General features: G+C 42.5%; 1 protein-coding gene across 1 annotated transcript in view; it reads left to right on the forward strand.

Annotated features, from left to right (window-relative positions):
- The window catches only part of mtpn (myotrophin), a 56766-nt gene that overhangs the window by 21091 nt on the left and 9338 nt on the right, over nt 1–26337 (forward strand). The window contains exons 2-3 of the mRNA XM_041216512.1: nt 13765–13878; nt 19765–19848. Coding sequence (XP_041072446.1) covers nt 13765–13878; nt 19765–19848 — 198 coding nt within the window. The remainder of the gene's footprint in view (nt 1–13764; nt 13879–19764; nt 19849–26337) is intronic.

Genomic DNA, 26337 nt, shown 5'->3' on the forward strand with positions numbered 1-26337 from the left:
CGTCCCAGAGTGTTGAAAGAAGTAGCTGTGGAGATAGCGGATGCATTGGTGATCATCTTTCAATATCCTGTAGATTCTGGAACAGTGCCTGTAGATTGGAAGGTAGCAAATGTGACCCCACTATTTAATAAAAGAAGGGAGAGAGAAAACAGGGAACTACAGACCTGTTAGCCTGATATCAGTAGTAGGGAAAATGCTAGAATTTATTCTGAAGTATGTGATAACTGGGCATTTAGAAAATAATGGTGAGACTGGGAAGAATCAGCATGGATTTATGAAAGGGATATCATGTTTGACAAACTTGTTGGAGTTTTTGAGGATACTACTAGCAGAATAGAAAAGGGAGAATCAGTGGATGTGGTGTATTTGGATTTTCAGAAGGCTTTCGATAAAGCCTTTTTATAAAGCCTCCTTTTTGACAAAGGAGATCAGTAAGCAAAATTAGAGTTCATGGATTGGACGAAATATACTGGCATGGATTGAGGATTCAGTAACAGAAAACAGGAGGGATAAACGGTTCATTCTCAGTTTGGCAGGCTGTGATTAGTAGGGTACCGCAAGGATCAAGGCTTGGGCCCCATCTATTCACAATTTATACCAATGATTTGGATGATTTCCAAGTTTGCTGACAAAACTTGGTGGGAATGGGAGTTGTGAGGATAATGCAAAGAGGCTTCAAGGGAGATTAGATAGACGGAGTGAGTGGGCAAGAACATGTCAAATGGAATATAATGTGGAAAAATATGAAGATATCTGCTTTGGAAGGGAAAACAGAAATGCAGTGTATTTCTTAAATGGGGAGAGATTGGGAAATGTTGGTGTCCAAAGTGACCTGGGTATTCTTGTTCATAAGTCACTGAAAACTAACATGCAGGTCCAACAAGCAACTTGGAAGGCAAATGGAATGTTAGCCTTTATTGCAAGGGGATTTGAGAACAGGAATAAGAAATCTTGCTGAAGTTGTATAGAGTCTTGGTGAGACCACACCTTGAGTATTGTATGCAGTTTTAGTCTCTTTACATAAGGAAGGATATGCTGGCCGTAGAGGGAGTGTAATGAAGGTTCAACAGACTAACCCTGGGAGGTAGTGAGATTGTCCTGTAAGGAGATATTGAGAAGATTGGGCCTTATTCTCTAGATTTTAGAAAATGAGAGGTGATCTTATTGAAGTGTACAAAATTCTTACAGGGCTCAGCAGGGTAGATGCAGGAAGGATGTTTCCCCTAGCTGGGTTGGGGGGAGTGGGGTGGTCTAGAACTAGGGGACACAGGCTCAGAATAAGAGGTGGGCCATTTAGGACTGAGATAAGGAGGAATTTCTTCACTCGGAAGGTGATAAATCTTAGGAATTTACTACCGCAGAGGACTGTGGACGCTGTCATTGAGTATGTTCAAAGCAGAGGTTGATAGGTTTCTAGATACCAATGACATTGAGGGATATGGGCGGGAAGATGGCGTTGAGATAGAAAATCAGCCATGATCTAGTTAAATGGCAGAGCAAGCTCGAGGGGCCGTAAGGCCTACTCCTATGTTTCTGTACATGATGCACAATGTATCAATTGTAGGACAGCGAGGAAGAATCAGGGAATCATTTCTTATAAAAAAATAAAAGCAAAAAACTGCGGATGCTAGAAATCCAAAACAAAAATAAAAATACCTGGAAAAACTCAGCAGGTCTGACAGCATCTGCAGAGAGGAATACAGTTAACGTTTCGAGTCCGTATGACTCTTCACCAAAACTAAGGAAAAATAGAAGAGGTGAAATATAAGCTGGTTTTTGGGGGGTGGGACAAGTAGAGCTGGATAGAGGGCCAGTGATAGGTGGAGATTGCCAAAAGATGTCATAGACAAAAGAACAAAGAGGTGTTGACAGTATATTATCTAAGAAATGTGCTAATAGGTGACATTAAGGGTAGAAAGCAGGACGCGCAAGGTACAGATAGCCCTAGTGGGGGAAGAGATCGAAATAGGCTAAAAGGTAGAGATAAAACAATGGATGGAAATACATTTAAAAATAATGGAACTAGGTGGGAAAAGAAAAATCTGTATAAATTATTGGAAAAGGTGGGGGGGATCGGAAAGGAGGTGGGGATGGAGGAGAGAGTTCATGATCTAAAGTTGTTGAACTCAATATTCAATCCGGGAGGCTGTAAAGTGCCTAGTCGGAAGATGCGGTGCTGTTCCTTCATTTCTTACACATTGTTCATAATTGATCTACCTTGGTATAGCAATATGGTTTTGCGCATTGACAGTTATAGATTTGTTCAAGTATGTTGCTTGATTCATAATTTTTTTTCATTTTCGTAAACGTCATCTGAACAAGCATTTGTTTAGCTCTTGTTCCACAAGCTGAGTGTCCATTAACTGGCTTCACCAGTTTTTGTTGGTCTTCAATTTTACAACTGAGATAAAACAGCTGGATTTAGAAATGTGAAGAGGGAGCTAATTTACAGATACAGTTCCCCTGTAATATGCACTGCCAATGCAAAAAACCACTTTGTCTAATTCAGTACAATCAAGGATCTTTTTTGAATGATGAGAAGCATGTTGCAGCTCTGAATAATGTGGAGGAATTGGAAAACTTGCAGAGAAGTCTCAAATCCAAGATTGGATGCCAAATGTTAAGCTCTGATGTTAGAAGTTTTAAATGCTATCCTTTTATAAAATGATTTTTGGAAGGGTTGGTTGATCCAATAGTATAAAGGCTCTGGTTCTCAAATCTTATAGTTGCCTCATCTATTTCAGTTTACTCTGTCAATCAGAATCAAAGTTAGACCTGATTATAGACCAGAAATGCAAATCATGTCATTGCTTATGGAAAATACTGAACAAAATCATCTCTGATCACAGTAACTTACTTTCAGTTTGACTTTGGAACAAATTGATTTATTTCTTTGTGCTGAATCTCACGGTTCTAAAATTGAGCTTTCTTTCTTATTATATTGTACAGCACAAAGTTTCACCATTTTTGGATCCACTAATAGGTATGGCATTATTATGAGCAGGATTTTCAAACCTGCCAGTAGGGGAATGCAAAATTCAGTCTTCCCCATAAGCCCTTAATCTAATTATGCCCGGGGCAGTGATAGGTGTTGCAATAAGATGCCCATTTAAGAAGAGTTTCTCAGAGGAGTATATTTGATCTGTTATTTTTCATCATGTTTGATGACCTGAAACTTATTGGCAAAACAAGTCTATTTTGTACTGATGAAAATGTCCTGGGTGAGAAGGTCATTCCCTCTTTGAAAGATAAATTTGTGTCAAAACAAGTGGAGGTATAATGGACTGCGTTGGTAGTGGATGAACAAAGTGCTAATGTTTGAGAAGAATAGTTGACTGCAAATGTTGCCCTGTCCCTTCTCATCCACAATTTTGGCACATATTCATTAATTATAAACATTCCGCCATTTGGCTCGCTGGTATCTAGTCTACATTGGGACAAAGACGTGATGAAGATAGTTGGAAACGCTAATGGAATTGGATTATTCAAAAAAGCTCAGCCCATCTTGCTAATGGTGAATTCACTCTTGTACAGAAAATCTCAGATTCTTTTTTCTTCCTTCACTTGAATGGCTTCCTGTAGCACATGATCATGATCAGTTAGCTCGGTTAGGGGTGAATTTGAACTATGTCGGGGTAAAGTAAGGCAGTTCTTGTTTTGGAGCAGATACGAAGTTGGATGCTCGCCCTTCTGTCGAATAGGACGCTGAGATTCCAACCAGTTCAGTTCAGCCAGAGACAGTGACTTGCGAGGGTATGGATTCATTAACAAGGGTTTGGAATTTGTGCCTGCAATCAAGGATGATGATTTCAGTCATTTCAGGAAACTGTGGCATATCTGAGACTAATGGTTTGTTGGCAGAGCTAAATAAGGTGTGAAGACAGGTGCTGAGGTAGAACTGGTTCCATTAGCATACGTGAGAGCCAACCCCATAATGCACAGTCAAGTGACAGCAAATTCAGTCATGAGGATGGGGACAGTGCCAAACTATTGACAATACTTTGTCATCTTGTTTCTCAGTAGCAAAATGATTATTCTTCCTGGCCCCTCTATTGAAACATGCATGCTGCAGTGAAGAAATAAGATTAAGCAGACCAAAAAAGTATTTAAATTCCAAAACAAAAACAGAATTACCTGGAAAAACTCAGCAGGTCTGGCAGCATCAGCGGAGAAGAAAAGAGTTGACGTTTCGAGTCCTCATGACCCTTCGACAGAACTTGAGTTCGAGTCCAAGAAAGAGTTGAAATATAAGCTGGTTTAAGGTGTGTGTGTGGGGGGGCGGAGAGAGAGAAGTGGTGTGGTGGTGTGGTTGTAGGGACAAACAAGCAGTGATAGAAGCAGATCATCAAAAGATGTCAACAACAATAGTACAAAAGAACACATAGGTGTTAAAGTTAAAGTTGGTGATATTATCCAAACAGATGTGCTAATTAAGAATGGATGGTAGGGCACTCAAGGTATAGCTCTAGTGGGGGTGGGGAGAGCATAAAAGATTTAAAAAAAAAAAAATTTTTTTTAAAATAATGGAAATAGGTGGGAAAAGGAAAATCTTTATAATTTATTGGAAAAAAAAAAGGAAGGGGGAAACAGAAAGGGGGTGGGGATGGGGGAGGGAGCTCACGACCTAAAGTTGTTGAATTCAATATTCAGTCCGGAAGGCTGTAAAGTGCCTAGTCGGAAGATGAGGTGTTGTTCCTCCAGTTTGCGTTGGGTTTCACTGGAACAATGCAGCAAGCCAAGGACAGACATGTGGGCAAGAGAGCAGGGTGGAGTGTTAAAATGGCAAGCGACAGGGAGGTTTGGGTCATTCTTGCGGACAGACCGCAGGTGTTCTGCAAAGCGGTCGCCCAGTTTACGTTTGGTCTCTCCAATGTAGAGGAGACCAAATTGGGAGCAACGAATACAGTAGACTAAGTTGGAGGAAATGCAAGTGAAATGCTGCTTCACTTGAAAGCAGTGTTTGGGTCCTTGGACAGTGAGGAGAGAGGAAGTGAAGGGGCAGGTGTTACATCTTTTGCGTGGGCATGGGGTGGTGCCATAGGAGGGGGTTGAGGAGTAGGGGGTGATGGAGGAGTGGACCAGGATGTCCCGGAGGGAGCGATCCCTACGGAATGCCAATAGGGGGGCTGAAGGGAAGATGTGTTTGGTGGTGGCATCATGCTGGAGTTGGCAGAAATGGCGGAGGATGATCCTTTGAATGCGGAAGCTGGTGGGGTGATAAGTGAGGACAAGGGAGACCCTATCATGTTTCTTGGGAGGGAGGAGAAGGCGTGAGGGCGGATGCGCGGGAGATGGGCCGGACACGGGTCCTGTGAGGGTCCTGTCAACGACCGTGGGTGGAAAGCTTCGGTTAAGGAAGAAGGAGGACATGTCAGAGGAACTGTTTTTGAAGGTAGCATCATCGGAACAGATGCGACGGAGGCGAAGGAACTGAGAGAATGGGATGGAGTCCTTACAGGAAGCGGGGTGTGAGGAGCTGTAGTCGAGATAGCTGTGGGAGTCGGTGGGTTTGTAATGGATATTGGTGGACAGTCTGTCACCAGAGATTGAGACAGAGAGGTCAAGGAAGGGAAGGGAAGTGTCAGAGATGGACCACGTGAAAATGATGGAGGGGTGGAGATTGGAAGCAAAATTAATAAATTTTTCCAAGTCCCGACAAGAGCATGAAGCGGCACCAAAGTAATCATCGATGTACCGGAGAACGATTTGTGGAAGGGGGCCAGAGTAGGACTGGAACAAGGAATGTTCCACATACCCCATAAAGAGACAGGCATAGCTGGGGCCCATGCGGGTACCCATAGCCACACCTTTTATTTGGAGGAAGTGAGAGGAGTTGGAGGAGAAATTGTTCAGTGTGAGAACAAGTTCAGCCAGACGGAGGAGAGTAGTGGTGGATGGGGATTGTTCGGGCCTCTGTTCGAGGAAGAAGCTAAGGGCCCTCAGACCATCCTGGTGGGGGATGGAGGTGTATTCCAAAATCAACTTGTCTGATATGAAGGGGGCTAAACAGGAAAAACCAACAAGGATAATCTCTGAAAATTTCTGGGTGCTTGGGGAATGGAACATTTGAACTCCATCTAGTAGAATGTCCAGCTACAGGCATGACCAAACAGTATGACAAAACCAGCTTCTCTCTTATGGGAAATGCTAATCAAGTGCCACCTAGTGGTACGACAGAATGACAATGCTGTTTTGTATTCATTGTGAGTAGTTTGTTATATATTCTAAGCTTTGTTCAATTGTTTCTGGGTTTCTTTCTGTTTTAGTGAATGAAGGGAAGTCTGTCTTCATCTTTATTAAATACAGTAAAGCCTGCATGAAAAAAATTACTCTTTCTGCTTCTCAGTTCTTATGACCATGTATAATTTGTATTCATATGGCTGATCCTTCTGGAAAATGGTGACAGCCCTCCACTGCCAACCCACCCGCCCCCAGGATGTCGTTGGGTGATTCGGTGATGGTAATGCTGTTGAATGTCAAGGGGAAATTATTAGGTTCTCTTCAGCTGGAGATTGTTATCATTGCCTGGCACTTGTGTGGCATGAATGTTACTTGCCGCTTATCAACCTAAGCTTGTTATCTGGGTCTTGCTGCATGCAGGCACAGACTGCTTCATTAACTGATGAGTTCTGAATGGAACCGATCACTGTAGTCATCAGAAACCCTCACTTGTGACCTAATGATGGTTGAGCCTAGGACAGTGCACTGAGTAATTCCTGCTAAGATGGTTGGCCTACAACAGCCACAATCATCTTTCTTTGTGTTAAGTCTAATTCTAGACACAGTTTGCCCCTTGATTCCTATTGTCTTCAGTTTTGCTAGTTCTTTAATGCCACACTCAGTCAAATGCTGCCTTGAGTTCTGGAATTTAACTCTTTCATCCTTGGTTGGACCAAGGCTATGCTGAAGTCTGAAGCCAAGTGGCCCTGGCAGAACCCAAACTGAGCATCGATGAGCAGGTTATTGTTTTGTAAGTGTCACTTGAAAGCACTGTCGATGACACTGTCCATCACTTTGCTGTTTGAGGATGGGCTGACAGGTGGTAGTTGGCTAGATTGGATTTGTCCTAGTTTTTGTGGATGGGACAAACCTGGGCAATTTTCCACATTGCTGAGTCGATGCAAGTGTTGTAGTTTTACAGGAACAGCTTGGTTTGGCGCTCGGGTCTCCAGCAATATAGCTGCGATGTTACTGGGGCTCATAACCTTTGCTGGTTATATCCAGTGTTCTCAGCTGTTTCTTGATATCACATGCAGTGAATCAAATTGATTGAAGACTGCCTCTATGATGGTTGCGACCTCAGGAGGAGGCGAAAATGGTTCATCTACTCAGCACTTCTTGCTGAAGAAGGTTGCAAACACTTCATCTTGTGCTCACTTTCTGTGCTCCAGCATCATTGAAGATAGGAATATTGGTGAAACCTCCCACGAGTGGTTTAATTTTCCACCAGCGTTTGTAACTGGATGTGGCAGGAAAACAGAGCTTTGATCTAGTCCATTAGTTGCTTAGCTCTGTCTGTAGTTGCTTCCACTGTTTAGCATGCATGTAATTCTCTGTGGTAGCTTCATGAAGTTGGAGCATAATTTTGATATGTCTGGTTCTGCTCCTTGCCTGCTTTTTTGCACTTTGAACCATGGGTAATCCCCTGGCTTGATGGTAACAGTGGCATGAGGGGATATTCTGGTCCATGAAGTTTTGATTGTGGTTGAAATACAGTTCTACTATTGATGGTCCACAGTGCATCATGGATGCCCAGTTTTGAGCTGCTGGATCTGTTCCCATTTAGTACTGTAGTAATGCCACACAACACGATGGAGGATATCTTTACTGTGAAGGTTGGACTTCGTCTCCACAAGGACTGTGTGTTGGTCACCACTGATGCTTCATGGACAGAGGGATCTACAACAGATAGATTTGCAAGGATGAGGTCAAGAAGGGCTTTTCCTCTTCTTGGTTCCCGCGCCACCTGCTTCATGCCCAGTCTGGCAGCTATGTCCTTCAGAACTGGGCCACCTTGGTCAGTAGTAGTGCTACTGAGCCATTCTTGGTAATAGGTGTTGAAGTCCCCGCCCAGAGTACATTCTGTGCCCTTGCTACCCTCAGTGCATCTTCCAAATGGTTTTCAACATGGAGGGGCAGTGAGGGATGCTCATGTTTGACCTGAAACCACAAGACTTCATGGGGTCTGGAGTCCATGTTGAGTCCACTCCCTCCTAATGTATGCCATTGTGCTGCCCACCTTTTGATGGGTTTGTCCTGCTGGTGGGACAGGACATGGCCAGGGATGGTGCTGGGTGGCATCTGGGACATTGTCTACAAGGTTGTAAAGATATGCCTTGCAATTACAGACCAGTCAGATTAACTTCGGTGGTGGGGAAACTTCTAGAAACAGTTATTTGGGATAGAATTAATAGTCACATGGAAAAATGTGAATTGATTCAGAAGAGGCAGCATGAATTTGTTAAAGGAAAATCGTGTCCTTGTCTAACTTGCTGGAGTTTTTTTGAAGAGGTAACAGAGATGGTTGATGAGGGCAAGGCTGTTTATGTGGTGTATATGGACTTCCAAAAGGTGTTCGATACAGTGCCACACAACACACTTGAGGAAAGTTTTAAGTCATGGAATAAAAGTGATAGTAGCAACATGGATACAAAATTGGCTGAGGAATAGGAAACACAGAGTAATGGTTAATGGATATTTTCAGGCTGGAAGAAGTTTTGTAGTGGAGTTCCCTAGGAGTCGGTATTGGGACCCTTGCTTTTTGTGACACATATATAAATGATCTTGATCTTGGTGTGCAGGGGACAATTTCAAAGCTTGCAGACAACACAAGACAGGTAGAGAGCTGTTTCTAAAGCATATAGTATTCTAGGCTTTATTAATAGGGGCAGAGGAGTTATGATGAACTTATATAAGACACTGGTTAGACCTCAGCTGGAGTATTGTGTACAGTTCTGAGCACCACACTATAGGAAGGATGTGAACGCATTGTAGAGAGTGCAGAAGTGGTTTATGAGAATGGTTCCAGGGATGAGACACTTCAGTTAGGAGGAAAGATTGGAGAAATTGGGACTGTTTTCCTTGGAGAGGAGAAGGAAACTTGATAGAAATTTTCAAAATCATGAGGGCTGTGGACAGAGTAGATAGGGAGAAACTGTTCTCAATTGTAAATGGATCGAGAACCAGAGAGCACAGTTTTAAAGTGTTTTGCAAAAGAAGCAAATATGAGCTGAGAGAATTTTTTCACACAGTGAGTAGTTAGGATTTAGAATGCACTGCCTGGAAGTGTGGTGGAGGCAGGTTCAATTGAGACATTCAGGAGGGCATTGTTTATATTTAAATAATCATCCAACGTGCAGGGTTACAGGGAAAAGGCAGGAGATGGCACTTAGTTAAAATGCTCAGAGAGCCGATGCAGACACAATGGGCCGAATGGCCTCCTACACCATAACAATCCTGTGATTCGGTGAAGTATGATTTGGTGAGTATAACAGTGTCAGACTGTTGCTTGACTAGTCTGCGACACAGCTCTCCCAATTTTGGTACAAGCCCCCAGATGTTTGGAAGGAGGATTTTGGAGGGTCATCGAGGGTTTACCTTTGTCATATATGATGCCTCAGTCAGTGCTGTGTGGTCCATCCGGTTTTATTCCTATTAGACTTTTTAATACAACTGGTGACTTGCAAGGCCGTTTCACCAGGCAGCTAAGAGCCAACCACATTGCTGTGGGTCTAGAATATCATGTAGGTCAAGTTGGGTAAGGATAGCAGATTTCCTTGCCCAAAGACCATTGGTGAGCAGATGGGTTTTTACAACAATCCAGCAGTTTCATGGTCATCATTACTGGGAGCAGCTTTTTATTTTAGATTTATTTAATTAACCTCATTTAAATTTCCCAGTTGCTGTGGTGGGGTTTGAGCTCATATCCCCAGAGCATTAGTCGGGGGGTGGAGAGGGTTGGGCCCAGCCTGGCCTGGGGAAGGGGTTCGTGGTCAGAAAGTTTGAACTTCCCAGGCAATTGTCATGCAGCCCTTAGCTGGGATCTCCTTAGCTAGGGGTGTCCCCCAGCGCATCTTTGGAGCCCCGGAGCTCTGACGTTACAGCCCAATGCCTTGCTATAATCAAAAAACTTGTTGTGCTGATTTGTCCAATAGAACATTTCTCAAGGGCAAAATATTGTTTCCCATCTATTGGTTGAATTTTATCAGTTCAATATCTGAAGTTTTGAAAATAGCTGATTAGAAAATCTGGAATGTGGCTTTCTTTGGAAATTCCAATCTAGGAACATTTTTTTTGGTTGGGGAGGTGGAATCTATTTTCAGAAAGTGTATGTTTTGTTCTGCCTTTTAACCATGTCATGAGTATGAAAAAAACAAGAAAAAGCAGTAATGTTAGTAAATGGGAAGGAATGGTTCCACATCTCATTCTGTAGTTAACCATTAAAATGATACTGTCAAACAATAGAAAACTATTCCTTTCCTATATATTCCTTTCCATTGTTTCTGAACATGGTGTGGGCTGGTGTCTGTCAATCTGCAAAAGAGTATGAAGTGTGCAAAACTGTTGGGTTTGTACAGGAAGTTGAGCTATTTAAAGTAAAATGGAGAGCCCGCTTCCCTTTTATTCAAAGCAGCAGTTCTACCTATAATTCAATAGCAAAAGAGAGGTGCTGCAAATACTTCAGTCATGTTCGTGGTTGTATCATACACAAACGTATATCAAAGTGGTGAATCTTTTGTCAGCACAAAAAGTCTGACAGAAGAGTTATAGGCATGAAGTGTTAGACAAGCCCAACAACTACAGGCCAGTCAGTTTAACTTTGGGGGTGGGGAACTTCTAGAAACAATAATTTGGGACAAAGTTAATAGTCACATGGAAAAATGCGGGTTAATTAAGGAAAGCCAGTCTGGATTTGCTGAGGGGAAAATCATGTTTAACTAACTTGCTGGAGTTTTTTGAAGAGATAACGGGGGTTGATGATGACAATGTGGTATAAATGAGCTTCCAAAAGAAGTAGGTTATGTCCAACTTGTATAAGACACTAGTTTGGCCTCAGCTAGAGTATTATGTCCAGTTCAGGGTGCCGCATTTTGGGAAGGATGTGGAGGCATTGGAGAGTGTGCAGAAAAGATTCCCAAGAATGGCTCCAGGGATGAGGAACTTCATCTATGAAGATAAATTGGAGAAGTTAGGACAATTTTCCTTGGAAAAAAGGTGGCAAAGAGGAGATTTGAAAGAGGTATTCAAAATCATGAGGCATTTGGACAGTGCAGATAAGGAGAAATTGTTCCCACTCATGAAAGGATCAAGAACAAGAGGGCACGGATTTAAAGTAATTGGTAAAAGAACAAAAACAACATGAGAGAGAACTTTTTCACACAGTGAGTGGCTAAGGCCTGGAATGTACTGCCTGAGCGTGTGGTGGAGGCAGGTTCAATTGAAGCATTCAACAGAGAATTAAACTGTTACCTAAAGAATGTGCAAGGCTGCGGGGAGAAATTGGGTGGGGGGTTGGTAAGTGGCACGAAGTGAATTGCTCATTCAGAGAGCCGGTGCAGACATGATGGACGGAATGGTCTCCTCCTGCTCAGTAACCATTCTGAGATTCAGTGATGCTGTAGTGATACCTGTGGTTAGTCAGCATTTTCTAATGGATAACAGTGGCCTCGCGTCCTAACGAGACACTAAAAAGCAATTAAAAAGGAAGATCGGATTTTCCTGTTGTTTTCAAAATGTGAGTAATTAACCATGGCCCACAAAGGACCATAGATAACTTACCCAGCAATTGACCCCATGATGTGAAATAAACTGTCTTCTAATTTACCTCATTGCACCTGTTTATATCATTGAGACCGTACAATCTTAAAGGTACAGGCTGGATAAGGCAAAATACAGTTTTTTTTTGTCTGGCAGAATGCTTTTGCCCTTATAAAACAGTACAACATCTGACCTGCAATGGGCAACAACACACAAGATCAAATGTGATTCAGTGCCTGTAGATCATTTCGCTTCAAATCAAGTTCAAATCTGAAAAGGTTTTAAGGATTTTGTGTGTCACTTAGAACGTGGAGGAAGTGGGGAAATTACACCATCTATTGCTTTTGGAAGGAGTGGAGAGATTCTGTACGACTTCCTGTTTTCAGATGTGATATGGAATTTCTGTTTCAGTGGTCATAAAGTTCAAGGGCTCAAATGTGTTGAAAATTGTCTAGACTTTAGCCTCTATCACATAGACCACCTTTTTCCACAACTGTACTGTAGTCTGCCTCTGTACCAACCTCGAGCCATCCATCACTGAAACAGTCATTATGCCTTTTTTTTTGCCCCCCCAACTTTATTTACTCCAGTGCTGTCTCGAACTACCTCCCATCTGCTACCATCCATAAATTTCAGCTTATCCAAACCTTTGCCCCTATCATATCCCACACCACATCCCAATTTCCCGCCAGAACTGCTCTCCCTGATCCATGTAAATTTTGATGGAACAGCCAATATAGATAGCATAGCTCCTACTAAGGCAATACTATGTATTTATATAGCATCTTAAAAATACTGAGAACAGGATTGAGAAGAACTTGGAGAGGTCTTGGGGGAGATAGAGAAACCAGGAATAAGGTTTAGGGCTAGTGTGGGAGCAGGTTTGGGGTAAGGTTTAGTCTGTTCGACAAAGGGAGAAGTAAAGCAGAAGTGACAGCTGAACAAATGTTCTCAATGTTGGTGATATATCCAACAGCATCTTATGCTTGTTGAAAGTGGGGATGGGAAGGGAGGGGAGAGAGATTTAAGGAAGTGGTTGATAGGAGAGAAAATGAATCTGGAGATATCTTGGCCTCCAGATGATCCAAGAATAGTTTTAGCAGAAATGGTCATGTTTGCACAACTTGGACTTGAGGAATCAAAAATGACCATAAACAGGGGAATGACCAGGGTGAGAGACAGTGAAGTTTTCACTGGGCTAGACATTGACAGTGGTTAGTGTGCATCAGCTGTTGGAGGATATTGTGCTGAATGCTATGCATATGGTTAGGCATTTTGGTGTTTAAAAGTACAGCTTCTGAGATTTTTTTTGTGAAGTAGGTACAGAAGGAAGTTAATTGAAAGGAGGAGGAGGAATATGTGTGGTGAGGGTGTGAGAAAGTGGATAGAGGAGCATCCATGATCAAAATTTTAGGAGTAGAAAGGCCCTGGGAAGTGGTGAGTTTGAGAGGGTGACCATGAACATGGGTAGGGAATTCAAATGTATATTTAAGAAGGATCACGCAAGATTGAGGAGCTGTTCAGTACTGAGGTAGAGGGAGGATAAAAGGGAAGGATAGCTTGGGATGGGGCATCTATAAATTGTATTTATGAAATCAGGAGATATTATTTAAGTTACAGCTATTATGCATGACTTCTTGAGCAGCAGCTATTCTGTCAATGGTCATAAGGTAATCTGAGGCTTTTTATTCATAGAGATTTTCCAGCTTTCCAGAAGAGCAGCTTTATTTTAACAGCTGTTATTTTGAAATTTATTTTTGAAGATATACCTTGCAAATGATCTGTAATGTGCAATATTTGCTTCCTCCTGCCTGGATGCTTCGTCCAATGTTTTTTAATGCACATTCAGGCATTTAAGTCAATTTGATTTCGCTGATCAACTGAAATGTAATAAATTTTACTGGGGTTTTTTTGCATGTTCTTGTGTTACATTGTTGAATGGCATTCATGAATTCTGAGCATTTTGCTTCTGTTCATATTAATACCATTTTGTTTACATCTTTTCAGGGTGTAGATGTGACCAAGGTAGAAGTAGCTGGTCGGAAGGCCATTCACTTTGCAGCAGATTGTGGTCAGCTTGAGGTTCTGGAGTTCCTAATTCACATGGGAGCAGAGATTAATGTAAGTAAGAAATATAGCATGATTTTGAATGTCGGTGAAGAATCATGACCGCTGTGGTTGGTCTGACCATCCTTCTTTGTAGTTGCTAATCTTTGAGTACCTTTTTTTCTGATTAAGTTTCTAAATGTTTCTCTGGTTTTTCTAATGATTTGCAGTTTTCACTGGATTCTGCACTTATTAAAATTTATTTTCTAATTTATTTAAAACAGATCCCTTGTGAAAATATTTGCATAATTAAATGTTTTACATATATGTGCATTTGCATGGTTGGGATTTCCTCTCGTACCTCACTACACACATTCCTGACTACTTTCTCCTCACAGACTTTTGGATAGAACCCTGGATGTGGTTCAATAAAATCCCCAAGGGCAACTAGGGATGGGCAATAAATGCTGGCCCAGCCAGTGAAGCCCACAACCCATGGATGAATTAAAAAAAGATGCCTCATGAGGTTACACATGATTAGGACTCATGGCATTAGGGGTAATATATTAGTAGGCGTTGAAGATAGGTTAACAGAAAGAAAACAATAGGAATAGATATCTTTTTCAGTTTGCAGATTGTAACTAATGCTTCACTGGAGCATTATAAAACAAAATACAATGCCAAACCACATAGATCAGATGACCAAAAGCTTTGTCAAAGCGATAGGTTTTAAGGAGCGCCTTAAAGGTGGAAGGCAAGGTAGAGAAACAGAGAGGATTAGGGAGCAAATTTTGGAGCTTGGGGCTTAGACAACTGAAGGCACGGCCACCGAAAGTGGAGTGATTAAAATCGGTGATGATCAAAAGGTCAAAATCAGATGAGCGCAGACATCTCGGAGAGTTGTGGGGCTAATGGAGATTATAGTTATAGGGAGGGGCAAGGCCACGAAGGGATTTGAAAACGGATGAGAATTTTGAAATCAAGATATTGCTTGGCTGGAAGCCAATATAGGTCAGCAAGCACAGGGTTGATAGGGGAATCGGGCTTGGTGAAAGTTAAGAGGGCTGCAGGGTTTTGGATGACCTCCGGTTTGCCGAAGGTAGAATGTATGAGACCATCCAAGAGTGCATTGGATAATCAAATCTAGAGATATCAAAAACATGAATGAAGGTTTCAGCAACAGATGAGCTGAGATGGGTGCAATTATGGATGGGGAATATGTGGTTTATTATTGATCATGCAAATGTAGTCAGAAGCTCATCTTGGGATCAAATCTGATACCGAGGTTGCGAACAGATTTACAATCTATATTAATGATTTAGATGAGAGGACTGAGTTGAATGTACCCAGTCTCCTTAGGAGGGAATGTAAGCTGAGTGGAGGATGCAAGGAGGGTGCAAAGGAATATAGACAAGTTAAGTGAGTGGGCAGGGTTGTGACAAATGGAGTATAATACGGTGAAATATAAAATTATCCTGGTAGGAAGAAGAAAGGCAAAATTATTTTTAAATGGTGAGAGACTAATTAAATGTTGGCATGCATGTACATGAATCACAACATTAGCATGCAGTAACATTCATGCCACACAAATGCCAGGCAGTGATCATCTCCCACAAGAGAGAATCTAATCATCTCCCCTTGACATTCAATAGCATTACCATCACTGAGTTTCCCCTCTATCAACATCCTGGGGGTTACCATTGATCAGAAACTTGACTGGACCAGTCATTTAAATGCTGTGGCTATAAGAGCAGGTCAGAGGCTGAGAATTCTGTGGCAAGTAACTCATCACCTGATTTCCCCAAAGCCTTTCCCCATTCCACAAGGTACATGAGAATAAGGTGGAAAAAGTCAATGTAGAAGATCAGCCATGATATTAAATGGTTGAGCAGCCTCAAGGGGCCATATAGCATACTTCTAATTCTTATATTCTTAAATTGAATGCCAAGCCCAAACTCTTTGAAGGTAGGTTTCATGCTTCCCCAGCAGTGAAATGTACTACCAAGAAGGGGGTAAATATGAATGATTTTTTTTATTCTTTCATGAGTTGTGGGTGTTGCTGGCTAGGCCAGTATTTATTACCCATCCCTAATTGCCTTTGAGAAGGTGATGGTGAGCTGCCATCTTGAACTGCAGCAGCCCATGTAGTGTAGGAGCACCAAAGTGCTGTTAGGAAATGAGTTCCAGGACTTTGACCCAGTGACAGTGAAGGAATGGCAATATAGGTCCAAGTCAAGATGGTGTGAGGCTTGACAGGGAACTTGCATATGGTGGTGTTCCTGTGCATCTGCAGCTCTCATCCGAGGTGGTGGAATTCCTGGCTTTGGAAGGTTCTGATGAAGCAGCCATGGTGAGTTGCTGTAGTGCACCTTGTAGATGGTACACACTGCTGTCACTGTGTGTTGGTGGTGGAGAGAGTGAATGTTCGTGGATGGGGTGCCAGTCAAGCGAGCTGCTTTGTCCTGGATTGTGTCAAGCTTCTTGCTGCTGTTGGAGCTACACTCATCCAGACAAGTGGAGAGTATTTAAGTGCCCACGTGACTCGTGCCTTTGGGAGTAAGGAGGTGAGTTACTCTCTGCAGAACTCCTGGCTGCTGACTGCTCTTGTTACCACAGTATTTGTATGCCTGGTCCAGTTCCATTTCTGGTCAATGGTAACCCCCAGGATGTTGTTGTGGGGGATTCGGCGATGGAAATGCCATTGAATGATAAAGAGCAACGGTTAGATTCTCTCTTGCTGGAGATGGTCATTGCCTGGCACTGTGTCCTGAATGTTACTTGTCACTTATCAGCCCAGGCTTGTGTATTGTTTTGGTCTTGGACATGGACTGCTTCTGTAACTGAGGAGTCACAAATAGTGCTGAACATTTTGCAATGGTCTGCAAACATCCCTACTTCTGACCTTATGATGAAGGGAAAGTCATTAATGAAATAGCTGAAGATGATTGGGCCTAAGACTCTGAGGAACTCCTGCAGTGATGTCCTGAAACTGAGATGATTGACCTCCAGCTGCAACCGTATTCTTTTGTGCTGGGTCTGACTCCGACCAGTGGAGAGTTTTCCCCCTGAGTCTCATTGACTCCAGTTTTGCTATAACTCCTTGATGCCACAGTCAGTTAAAGGCTGCCTTGATGTCCAGGGCAGTCATTCTCATCTCACCTCTGGAGTTCAGCTCTTTTGCCCATGTTTGGACAAAGGCTGTAATGAGGTCAGGAGCTGAGTGACCCTGGCGGAACCCAAACTGAGTGTCAGTGAGCAAGTTATTGCTGAGTAAGTAAGGCTTGATAGCACTGTGTACGACACCTTCCTTCACTTTGCTGATGATCGTGAGTAGACTGATGGGGCAGTACTTGCCTGGGCTGGATTTGTCCTACTTTTTGTGTACAGGACACACCTGGGCAATTGTCCACCTTGCTGGATACAAGCTGTACTGGAACAGCTTGGCTAGAGGTGCAGCTAGTTCTGGAGCACATGCCTTCAGTACTATTGTCGGAATGTTACCAAGGCCATAGCCTTTGTAGTATCCAGTGCCTTCAACCATTTCTTAATATCACGTAGATTTCATCGAATTAGCTGAAGACAGGCATCTGATGGTGGGGACCTCAGGAGCAGGCTAAGATGGATCATACACCTGGCACTTCTGGCTGAAGATTGTTGCAAGTGCATCAGTCCTGTGTTTTGTTCTGATGCGCTTGGCTCTCCCATCATTGATGGGGATATTCGTGGAGCCACTGCCTCCTCCAGTGAGTGGTTTAATTATCCTCCACCATTCATGACTGGACGTGACAGGACTGCAGAGCTTAGATCTGATCCGTTGGCTGAGAGATCACTTAACTCTGTCTCTTGTATGCTGCTTCCACAGTTTGGTGCTCAAGCAGCCCTGTGTTGTAGCTTTACCAGGTTGGCACCTCATTTTTTTGGTATGCCTGGTGCTGCTCCTGGCACGCACTCCTGCACTCTTTATTGAACAGGGTTAATTGCCCCACTTGATGTTAGTGGTAGAATGGGGGATATGCCAGGCCATGAAGTTACAGATTGTGGTTGTGTACAATTCTGCTACTGCTGATGGCCCACAGTGCCTCATGGCTGCCCAGTTTTGAGCTGCTAGAGCTGCTCAAAATCTATTACATCTAGCACGGTGGTAGTGCAATGCAATACAATTGTATCCTCAATGTGAAGGACTGTGTGGTGGGCATGCCTACCAACACTGTCATGGGCAGATGCATCTATGACAGGAGATTGGTGAGGATGAGGTCAAGTTTTCCATCTTGGTTCCCTCACCACCTGCCACAGACCTAGCACTCATGTGCTTTAAGACTCAGCCATTTCAGTCAGTAATGGTGCTACTGAGCCAGTCTTGGTGATGGACATTGAAGTCTGCGCCTAGAATATATTCCGTGCCCTTGCCACCCTCAGTGCTTCTTCCAATTGGTGTTCGACATGGAGTGCTGATTCATCAGCTGAGGGGACACGTTAGGTGGTAATCAGCAGGAGGATTCCTTTCCCATGTTTGACCTGATGCCATGAGATTTAATGGAGCCTGGAGTCAATGTTGTGGACCCCCCATGGCAACTCCCTCCTGACGGTACAACCACTGTGCTGCCACCTCTGGTGGGTCTGTCCTGCCAGTGAGATGGTGATGGTGGCATCTGGGACATAGCCATACTCACGGAATCATATCTTAGAGTCAGGCTGCTGCTTGACTAGTCTGTAGGATAGCTGTCCCGGTATTGGCACAAGCCCCCAAATAGGGCTGGGTTTGCCGTTCTCATTTCTGATACCTGAGTCAATGCCAGATGTCCGTCCGTTTTATTTCTTTTAGACTTCGTAGCGGTTTGATACAATTAAGTGGCTTGCTGGTCTATTTCAGAGTCAACCACATTGCTGTGGTCTGGAGTCACATGTAGACAGGATAGCAGGTTTTCTTTAGTATATTAGTGAACCAGGTGGGTTTTGTGGTCACTATTAGACTAGATTTTAATTCCAGATTTATTAATTGAATTGAAATCCGTGGTGGGATTTGAACCCATGTCCCCAGACCATTAGCCTGGAATACTAGTCCAGTGACATTGCCACTATTCCACCACCTTCCTTGATCATCCATTTGCTCTTTCCATAGCCCAACAATTTTTTTTACAATATTATTAATTTGCCCTACAATTTAGATATTTCAGATATTGTCAGTTAGTGTTTGATACCCCCTTTTTATCTAATTTTATTGATCTTCTAAGTGAAAGCATAAATCATGAGCTAGAATACATTTCATCTTATAATGACAAACAGTGACTGAATCTGAAGTTACCTTACTAATAATAGAGGCAAGATCAGGAGAAGGCAATTTCACCCCTCAATACAAGTAAAATACAGCAAGTGCTAGAAATCTGAAACAAAAGCAGAAAATGCTGCAAATATTCAGATCAGGCAACACCTGTAGAGAGATAAAAACGGCATTAACTTTTTGGGTCGACAACCTCATTCAATGAAAGATCATTGACCTGAAACACAATTTTCTGTCCGCAACGAGTATTTCCAGCATTTCCTGTCTTTATTTGCCCCTTGAGTTTGCCATTTAATTAGATTATAGGTAATCTGTACCTCAACTCCATTTACACGCCTTTCCTCCACGTCCTTTGATAACCTTTCCTAACAAGAATCCATCAGTCTCAGTCTTGAAAATTTCAATTGACCTACCATGTAGAGCCTTTTGATAGGAGTGAGTTCCTAATTCCTGCCCCTGATTTCACTCCGAAACTTAGGTATGCAATTCTCTCTTTTTAATGAAAAGTTGAGTACAGATCTCTGATGGAGACCAATTCGAAAACAAATCATTTCAAGAGCTGTATAAAAGAGATTCCCTTAGATTAATGCAGTCTTGTAAAATTCTGCTTACATTGGTAGCATTAACAAGTTATCAATTTTTTAAAGAAAATATTTTATCCCTCCTGTTTCTGTGATTCACAGGCTCCAGATAGACATGGTTACACAGCACTTCTGTCAGCAATCTACGAGGGGCATGTAGACTGTGTGAAATTGCTGGTATCCAAGGTAGGTATAGCATGTTGATCTCTTTGGGTGGGCCGAGGGCTGAAGAATGGTCTGGTACACTGATTACATCACTGATCCCCTTTATAAGAGGTCAGCAGGTGTAGTCAGTACGTAAGTAAATTAAGAATCTGATCTTATTACTGGTAGTGCGACTACACAAGTTTTTCAATTCTAGCAGCCCTTGAGTTTTGGCCATATGCTTTGGAGCTTATTTAGGATGTCTAACTCATTTTTCTAAGTGTATTTCTAGGTAAAGTTGAAGATTGAGATCTCCCTGCAATCATTTACTGCTCCAACTCCTTGAAAGACATCTAATGCATGTTTATTGTCTATTATCAACAAAGGAGGAAAAGTTAGTGACTCCATTGTCAGGCTATTTTATGAATGACTGAGATTGTATCACATAAGTTGGTGTTTTCTCCTATTAGGTTGTGGGAGAAAGTAGAAGATTAGTGATTTGTTTTTTGTAGTGGCACCTAATGTTAGAAAAATACAAACCTAAGCTCCCTCATGTTGCTATGCCAGTGGAAAATTGTCTGCAGCAGGGATTTGGTCATATATTCACAAAGTTCTTAATGCATGTAATGACTCAATTATTTACGATTGCAGTGGATCCTTTTATTTAGGATGTGATTCACAAAGGCACACCAAATAGCTTTAAATGGCATGCCAATTTCTTGAAATCATTCACCAAGCCTCCTCACCACCCTCTTTTTAAAAAAAAACTAACTGTAAAGAGGAAGTGCACTGGTCCATTTTTACATAGTACGCAAAATGAAATGCTCAGCAGAAAAAAAGCACTCCAGATTCTAGTCACAAGGTAAAGCCCTGGGACTTTCTCCATACAAGCACTGAACCCAGGCTGCATGCTCTTTTGGATAGAAACACCTCATGCACTTTGGTTGAATCTCTAAAGGCAAAGTATGTAATAGGAACTTCTCATTTCATCCTAGATCTTTTGGGATTTTCAGAAGGTTAAATACAAAATCTGCAACTTGGCTTTCATAGCACCTTGTGAGACTAGATTTAGATTACTCCCATTTTTCATCTAGCTGAAAACAGCTACAGCATGTCACATTAGTGACGAGCTTGGGGTCTCAGCATAGGGACTTGAAGCAAGTGCTATAAAGTCTTGTTAGCAGGATGACCTCAGGCATGCATATTTGTTACAGGCACTGAGACTTTTATTACAAACTAAGCATTGGTGAGTGGGACCTAATAGTACTGTCAACAATGCTTTCGATCACTCTGATGATGAACAGTAGGTAGATGGGATAGTAATTGGCCTGATTGGATTTGTCCTGTTTTTTGTGGGCAGGACATACCTTAGGCAATATTCCATTTTGTTGGTAGATGCCAGTATTGTAGGTGCACTGGAAAAGCTTGGCTTGAGGCACAGCTCAGTCTGAAGCATATCTTCAGTACTATGCCATTGTTGTTGTCAAGGCCCCTAGCCTTTGCTGTATCTGATGTGCTTAGCCATTTTTTGATGGGATGTGAAATTAATAAAATTGGCTGAAGGCAGGCTTTTGTGATGGTAGGGACTAGAGCAGAAGGCTGAAATGGATCAGCTACTTCTAACTGAAGAGATAAAAACAAAAAACTGCGGATGCTGGAAATCCAAAACAAAAACAGAATTACCTGGAAAAACTCAGCAGGTCTGGCAGCATCGGCAGAGAAGAAAAGAGTTGACGTTTCGAGTCCTCATGACCCTTCAGCAGAACTGAATGAATCTAAGGAGAGGGGTGAAATATAAGCTGGTTTAAGGTTGGGGGGTGGGGGTGGGGGTGGTGTTGGGTGGGGGGAGAGAAGTTGTGGGGGGTGGTGATGTGGTTGTAGGGACAAGCAAGCAGTGATAGATTTGGCTCCTATCACTGCTTGCTTGTCCCTACAACCACACCACCGCTCCCAGCACCACCACCCCGCCCCCCACCTTAAACCAGCTTATATTTCACCTTAGATTCACTCAGTTCTGTTGAAGGGTCATGAGGACTCGAAACGTCAACTCTTTTCTTCTCCGCCGATGCTGCCAGAACTTCTAACTGAAGATGGTTGAAAGTGTTTCAGTCTTGTCTCTTGCATTCACACACTGAACTCTACCATGAAAAAGATGGGAATATTCATGAATTCTCCTTCTCCCATTAATTGTCCACTGCCAACCACAACTGGATATGTTGGGAATGCAAAACTTTGATCTGATCCCAATGTTGTGGAGTCCCTTGGCTTTGTCTATAGCATGCTGTGTCTGCTATTTAGCATGTTTATGCTTCTGTGTTGTAACTTTACCAGGTTAGTGCCTCATTTTTAAGTTTGCTTAGTACTGTTCCTGGAATGTCCTCCTGGACATCTCATTTAAACCAGGGTTTTTCCCTTGGCTTGATAATGTAAGGGACATGCTGGGCCAAGAGGTTACAGATTGCGGTGACGTACAATTCTACTTATGATTCCCACCACGTGGATGCCCAGTTTTGCACTGGTGGATCTGATCCGAATATATCGTGGTACTGTCATAGTGGTACTGTCACAAAGCACAGCGGGGGTTTACTCAGTGTGAAGACGTGGCTTTGTCTTCACAAGAACTGAGGCGGTCAGACCTAACAATACTGTCCTGGACAGATGCATCTGTAATGGGTGCATCAGTGAGGACAAGGGGCATTTGTAGTAGACTCACTCTGACATATATGTTCTTCAGTTCTTGGTCTGCTCGACCAGTGGTGGTGCTCCCGAGCCATGCTTGGTAATAGACTTTGAAGCCCCTGACTCAGAGTACATTCTGTGTCCTTGCAACTCTCTGTCGTCTTCCAAATGTTGTTCAATGCAGAGGAGTACTGATTCATCAGTGAAGGGAGGGCAACGGATTGAAATCAGCAGGAGGTTTTCATGGCCATATCTGACCTGATGCCATGAGTCTTCATGATGCTTGGAGTGGAGAGCTCAGCAAAAGAGCAGAATTCCAGAAGCGAGGTGAGAATGACTGCCTTTGACATCAAGACAATATTTGACTAAATGTGGTATCAAGAAGCCAAAGCAAAATAAAAGTCAGTGGGAATTGGGGATTAGGTTGGGGAGTAGAGAGACTCGGCACTGGGTTGGAGTCATACCTTGCACAAAGGAAGGTGCTTATGGTTGTTGGAGGCTATCATCTCAGTCTGAAGTCATCGCTGCATGAGTTCCTCAGCCTTGTGTCTAAGGCCCAACCATCTTCAGCTATTTCAGTGACCTTCCCTCTGACATAAGGTTAGATGTTCACTGATGGTTACAGTGTTCAGTGGCATTCGTAACTTCTCAGATGCTGAAGCAGTCCGTGCCCATGTACTGCAAGACCTAGACAACCTTCAGGCCTGGGCTGTTAAATTGCAAGTAAGATTTGTGCCACACAAATGCCAGGCAATGGTTATCTCCAACAAGAGAAAATCTAACCATCTCCCCTTGACTGCCCCACCATTAACATCCTGGGGCATACCATCGACCAGAAGCTGAACTAGACCAACCATATGCATACAAATACAAGAACAGGTCAGAGCTTGGGAATTCTGAGGAGCAACTAATCACCTGATTCCCTGAAGCCTGTCCATTATCTGCAAGGCACAAGTCGTGAGTGTGATGGAATATTGTCTACCTGCCTGGAAGAGTGCAGCTCCAACAATACTCAAGAAACTCAGTGCCACCCAGGACACATCAGCCTCCTTGATTGGCACAAAAACAGAAAATGCTGGAAAAGCTCAGCTTTTGCTTTTATCTGCTTGATTGGCATCTCATCCACCACCTTAGTCCTCCCTCCACCACTGATGCACAGTGGCAGCAGTGTGCACCATCTACAAGATACACTGCAGCAACTTGCAAATGGCTCCTCAAGAGCACCTTTCAAACCCATGACCTCTGCCACCTTGAACAAGGGCAGCAGAAACATGGGAACACCACCACCTGCTCCCCTCCAAGTCACACTATCCTGCCTTGGAACTAGATCACTGTTCCTTCACTGTCACCAGATCAAAATGCTGGAACTCCCTTCCCAACAGCGCTGTGGGTATACCTACACCATATGAACTGCTGCAGCTCAGGAAGGTGGGTCAATGGGGTGGGTAATAAAGGCTGGTATTGCCAGCGATGTTTACATCCCAACAGTGAATAAAAAATAAATTCAATGTTAAGAACTTTCAGGCCATTCCTTTCTGACTGTTTATATCACTTGCTGTCACCTCTGGTTGGTCTGTATCGCTGGTGAGACAGGACATACCCAGGGATAGTGATGGGGTGGTCTGAGACATTGACATGATGTTGTAATTTTCAAGATAATGTTTGACTAATCTGTCTGACAGCTGTACCAATTTTGGCACATCCCCAGATGTTACCTAGGTGGACTTCACGGGGTCAACTGGGCCTGGTATACCTTGTCATACTGTTGCCCGACTGCAGAGTTTTGATCAGATCTCCTAGTTTTGGGATAATTTTTCTCTGTCTGTAGCATGCTGCTTCCACAGTTTAGCATGTTTGTAGTCCTGTCTTTTAGCTTCACCAGGTTGCTACCTCATTTTCCACTATGCCAGATGTTGCTCCTGACCTCCTGTTCTACGCTTTTTGTTGAACCAGAGTTGTTTGCGTGATGGTCATGGTAGAGTGAGGGATGCGCTGGACCATAAGGGTACAGATTGTGATGAAATATAATTCTGCTTCTGACGGTCCAGAGTGCTTTATGGCAGGGTGGATAGTAAATTAGCTAAAAAAAAAGCCTGAGAGTTTTCAGGCTGGAAGAAAATAGAAAGTGGCCTTCAACAAGGATCAATGCTGGGACCACTGTTCGTAATTTACAATAATGGCTCAGATTTTGTGATCATTGATGAAGTGAACACTCACACCAAACTCAAAGAAAGCTGCTCACAAAATATCTAGCAATCTGTGTGGTATGGATTCTCCTTTCCCAACAGTTTCATGCTGATGCCAAATCTAGGAGACCTCCAGGTATTCAGCATGTCATCAAGAATGTCATCAAGCAGGCTGAGCAGCCAATTGCATTGAAAAACTCTCAGGCAGCAAACTAGGAAGCAAATAAAAAGTCATATTCAGAAGAAGTCATATTTGACTTGAAACATTAACTGTTTTTCTCTCTCCACAGATGCTGTCAGACTTGCTGAGTTTTTGCAGCACTTTGTTTATATTTCAGATTTCCAGTATTCGCAAAATTCTGCCTTTAAATTAGGACATAAAATGCACTGGTTATCCTTCACTTTATATAGATTTTATAGGTCACAAAATAAAGATCGGAATATACATGGAAATAAGAGAGAAACAGAAATGTCATAATGTTAAATAATTTTTATTATATTAAAAGCCTATAGACTTTTTGTCATGTATAAAGTTAACATTCTATAAATACAAATTAACTTTTCATGGCCTAAGAGGTTTTCCTCAGTTTAAAATTCAGTTACATCTCATTCAACATGTCGTAGCTGTTTTGGGCAGTTTTACACTGATGTTACAGCATAAAAGTTTGCATTGGTTCAAGTGCCTGCTAAAGATAGCCCTCTGTGCGACTTCAACAGCGCACCTTAATGAACAGAAAATCACTGAGCGTCTTCTGGATTTCCTGATCTAACCAAGCAAGTGCAGATGCCAGAAATTGCTGTCAGTTTCATAGTTGTAATGATGGCAAACACTGACAACTTTGCTGTTGCAATTGCAAAATTCAGACTAATGATTTTGACTTGGAAACAAGGCTCTCAGTATCAAAATTTGCAGATGATGCCAAACTGAGGTGTAGCTAACACTGAGGAAGAATGCAACATTATACAACAAGATGTTAGAACATAGACTGGACAGTTAAGTGACAAATGAATTTTAACATGGGTAAATGTGAATTAATGCACTTGGGCAAGAAATATAGAAGTAAATTGAGGCCATGGTTTCAAGATGAACACTTAAATACATCAAATGGATCAAAAAAACTTTCCATATTTAATGTGGAATAGTTGGTCACAAATGGTAATCAATGCTAAATTAGTTATAACATTTATAAAAGTTACAGGATAATTTCAAGAATTCTGAAGGCTGTGGGAAGAAATCCGTACAATCACGCAATGTCACTTTGGCTTCCAAGAGGGGCCTAAATTCAGTGAAGACAACTGGTCAATTCCTGTGCTAAAACATTTCTGTTTCAATTTTAATAGTCTCTCCATGTCTAGCTACAATAATATTTATGAATCCCTTCACATTATTCTTAGTGTATTATTTAATTCTGAGAGACTCTGCTGCACAGTCAATCCTAATTATTATGTACAGCCTTCTTAACTGTTAAACCCAGCTTCCAAAGTGCATGTTCTTCTCGTACTCAGTTGTTACTGGGTGGCTATCTTTGGGTTCCCAATATCCACAGAGCTCATTAGTTATTCTGCTGTTGTATGCATCTGGAAGGTTTGAACCAGAATCCTCTTGGAGTCATTTGAATGGTTCCTGTCTGATAACAACAGGACAAAAACTGGTTACAAATAAGAT

The sequence above is a fragment of the Carcharodon carcharias genome, chromosome 21, assembly GCF_017639515.1.
Source record: "Carcharodon carcharias isolate sCarCar2 chromosome 21, sCarCar2.pri, whole genome shotgun sequence".
In the NCBI taxonomy this organism is placed as follows: Eukaryota; Metazoa; Chordata; class Chondrichthyes; order Lamniformes; family Lamnidae; genus Carcharodon; species Carcharodon carcharias.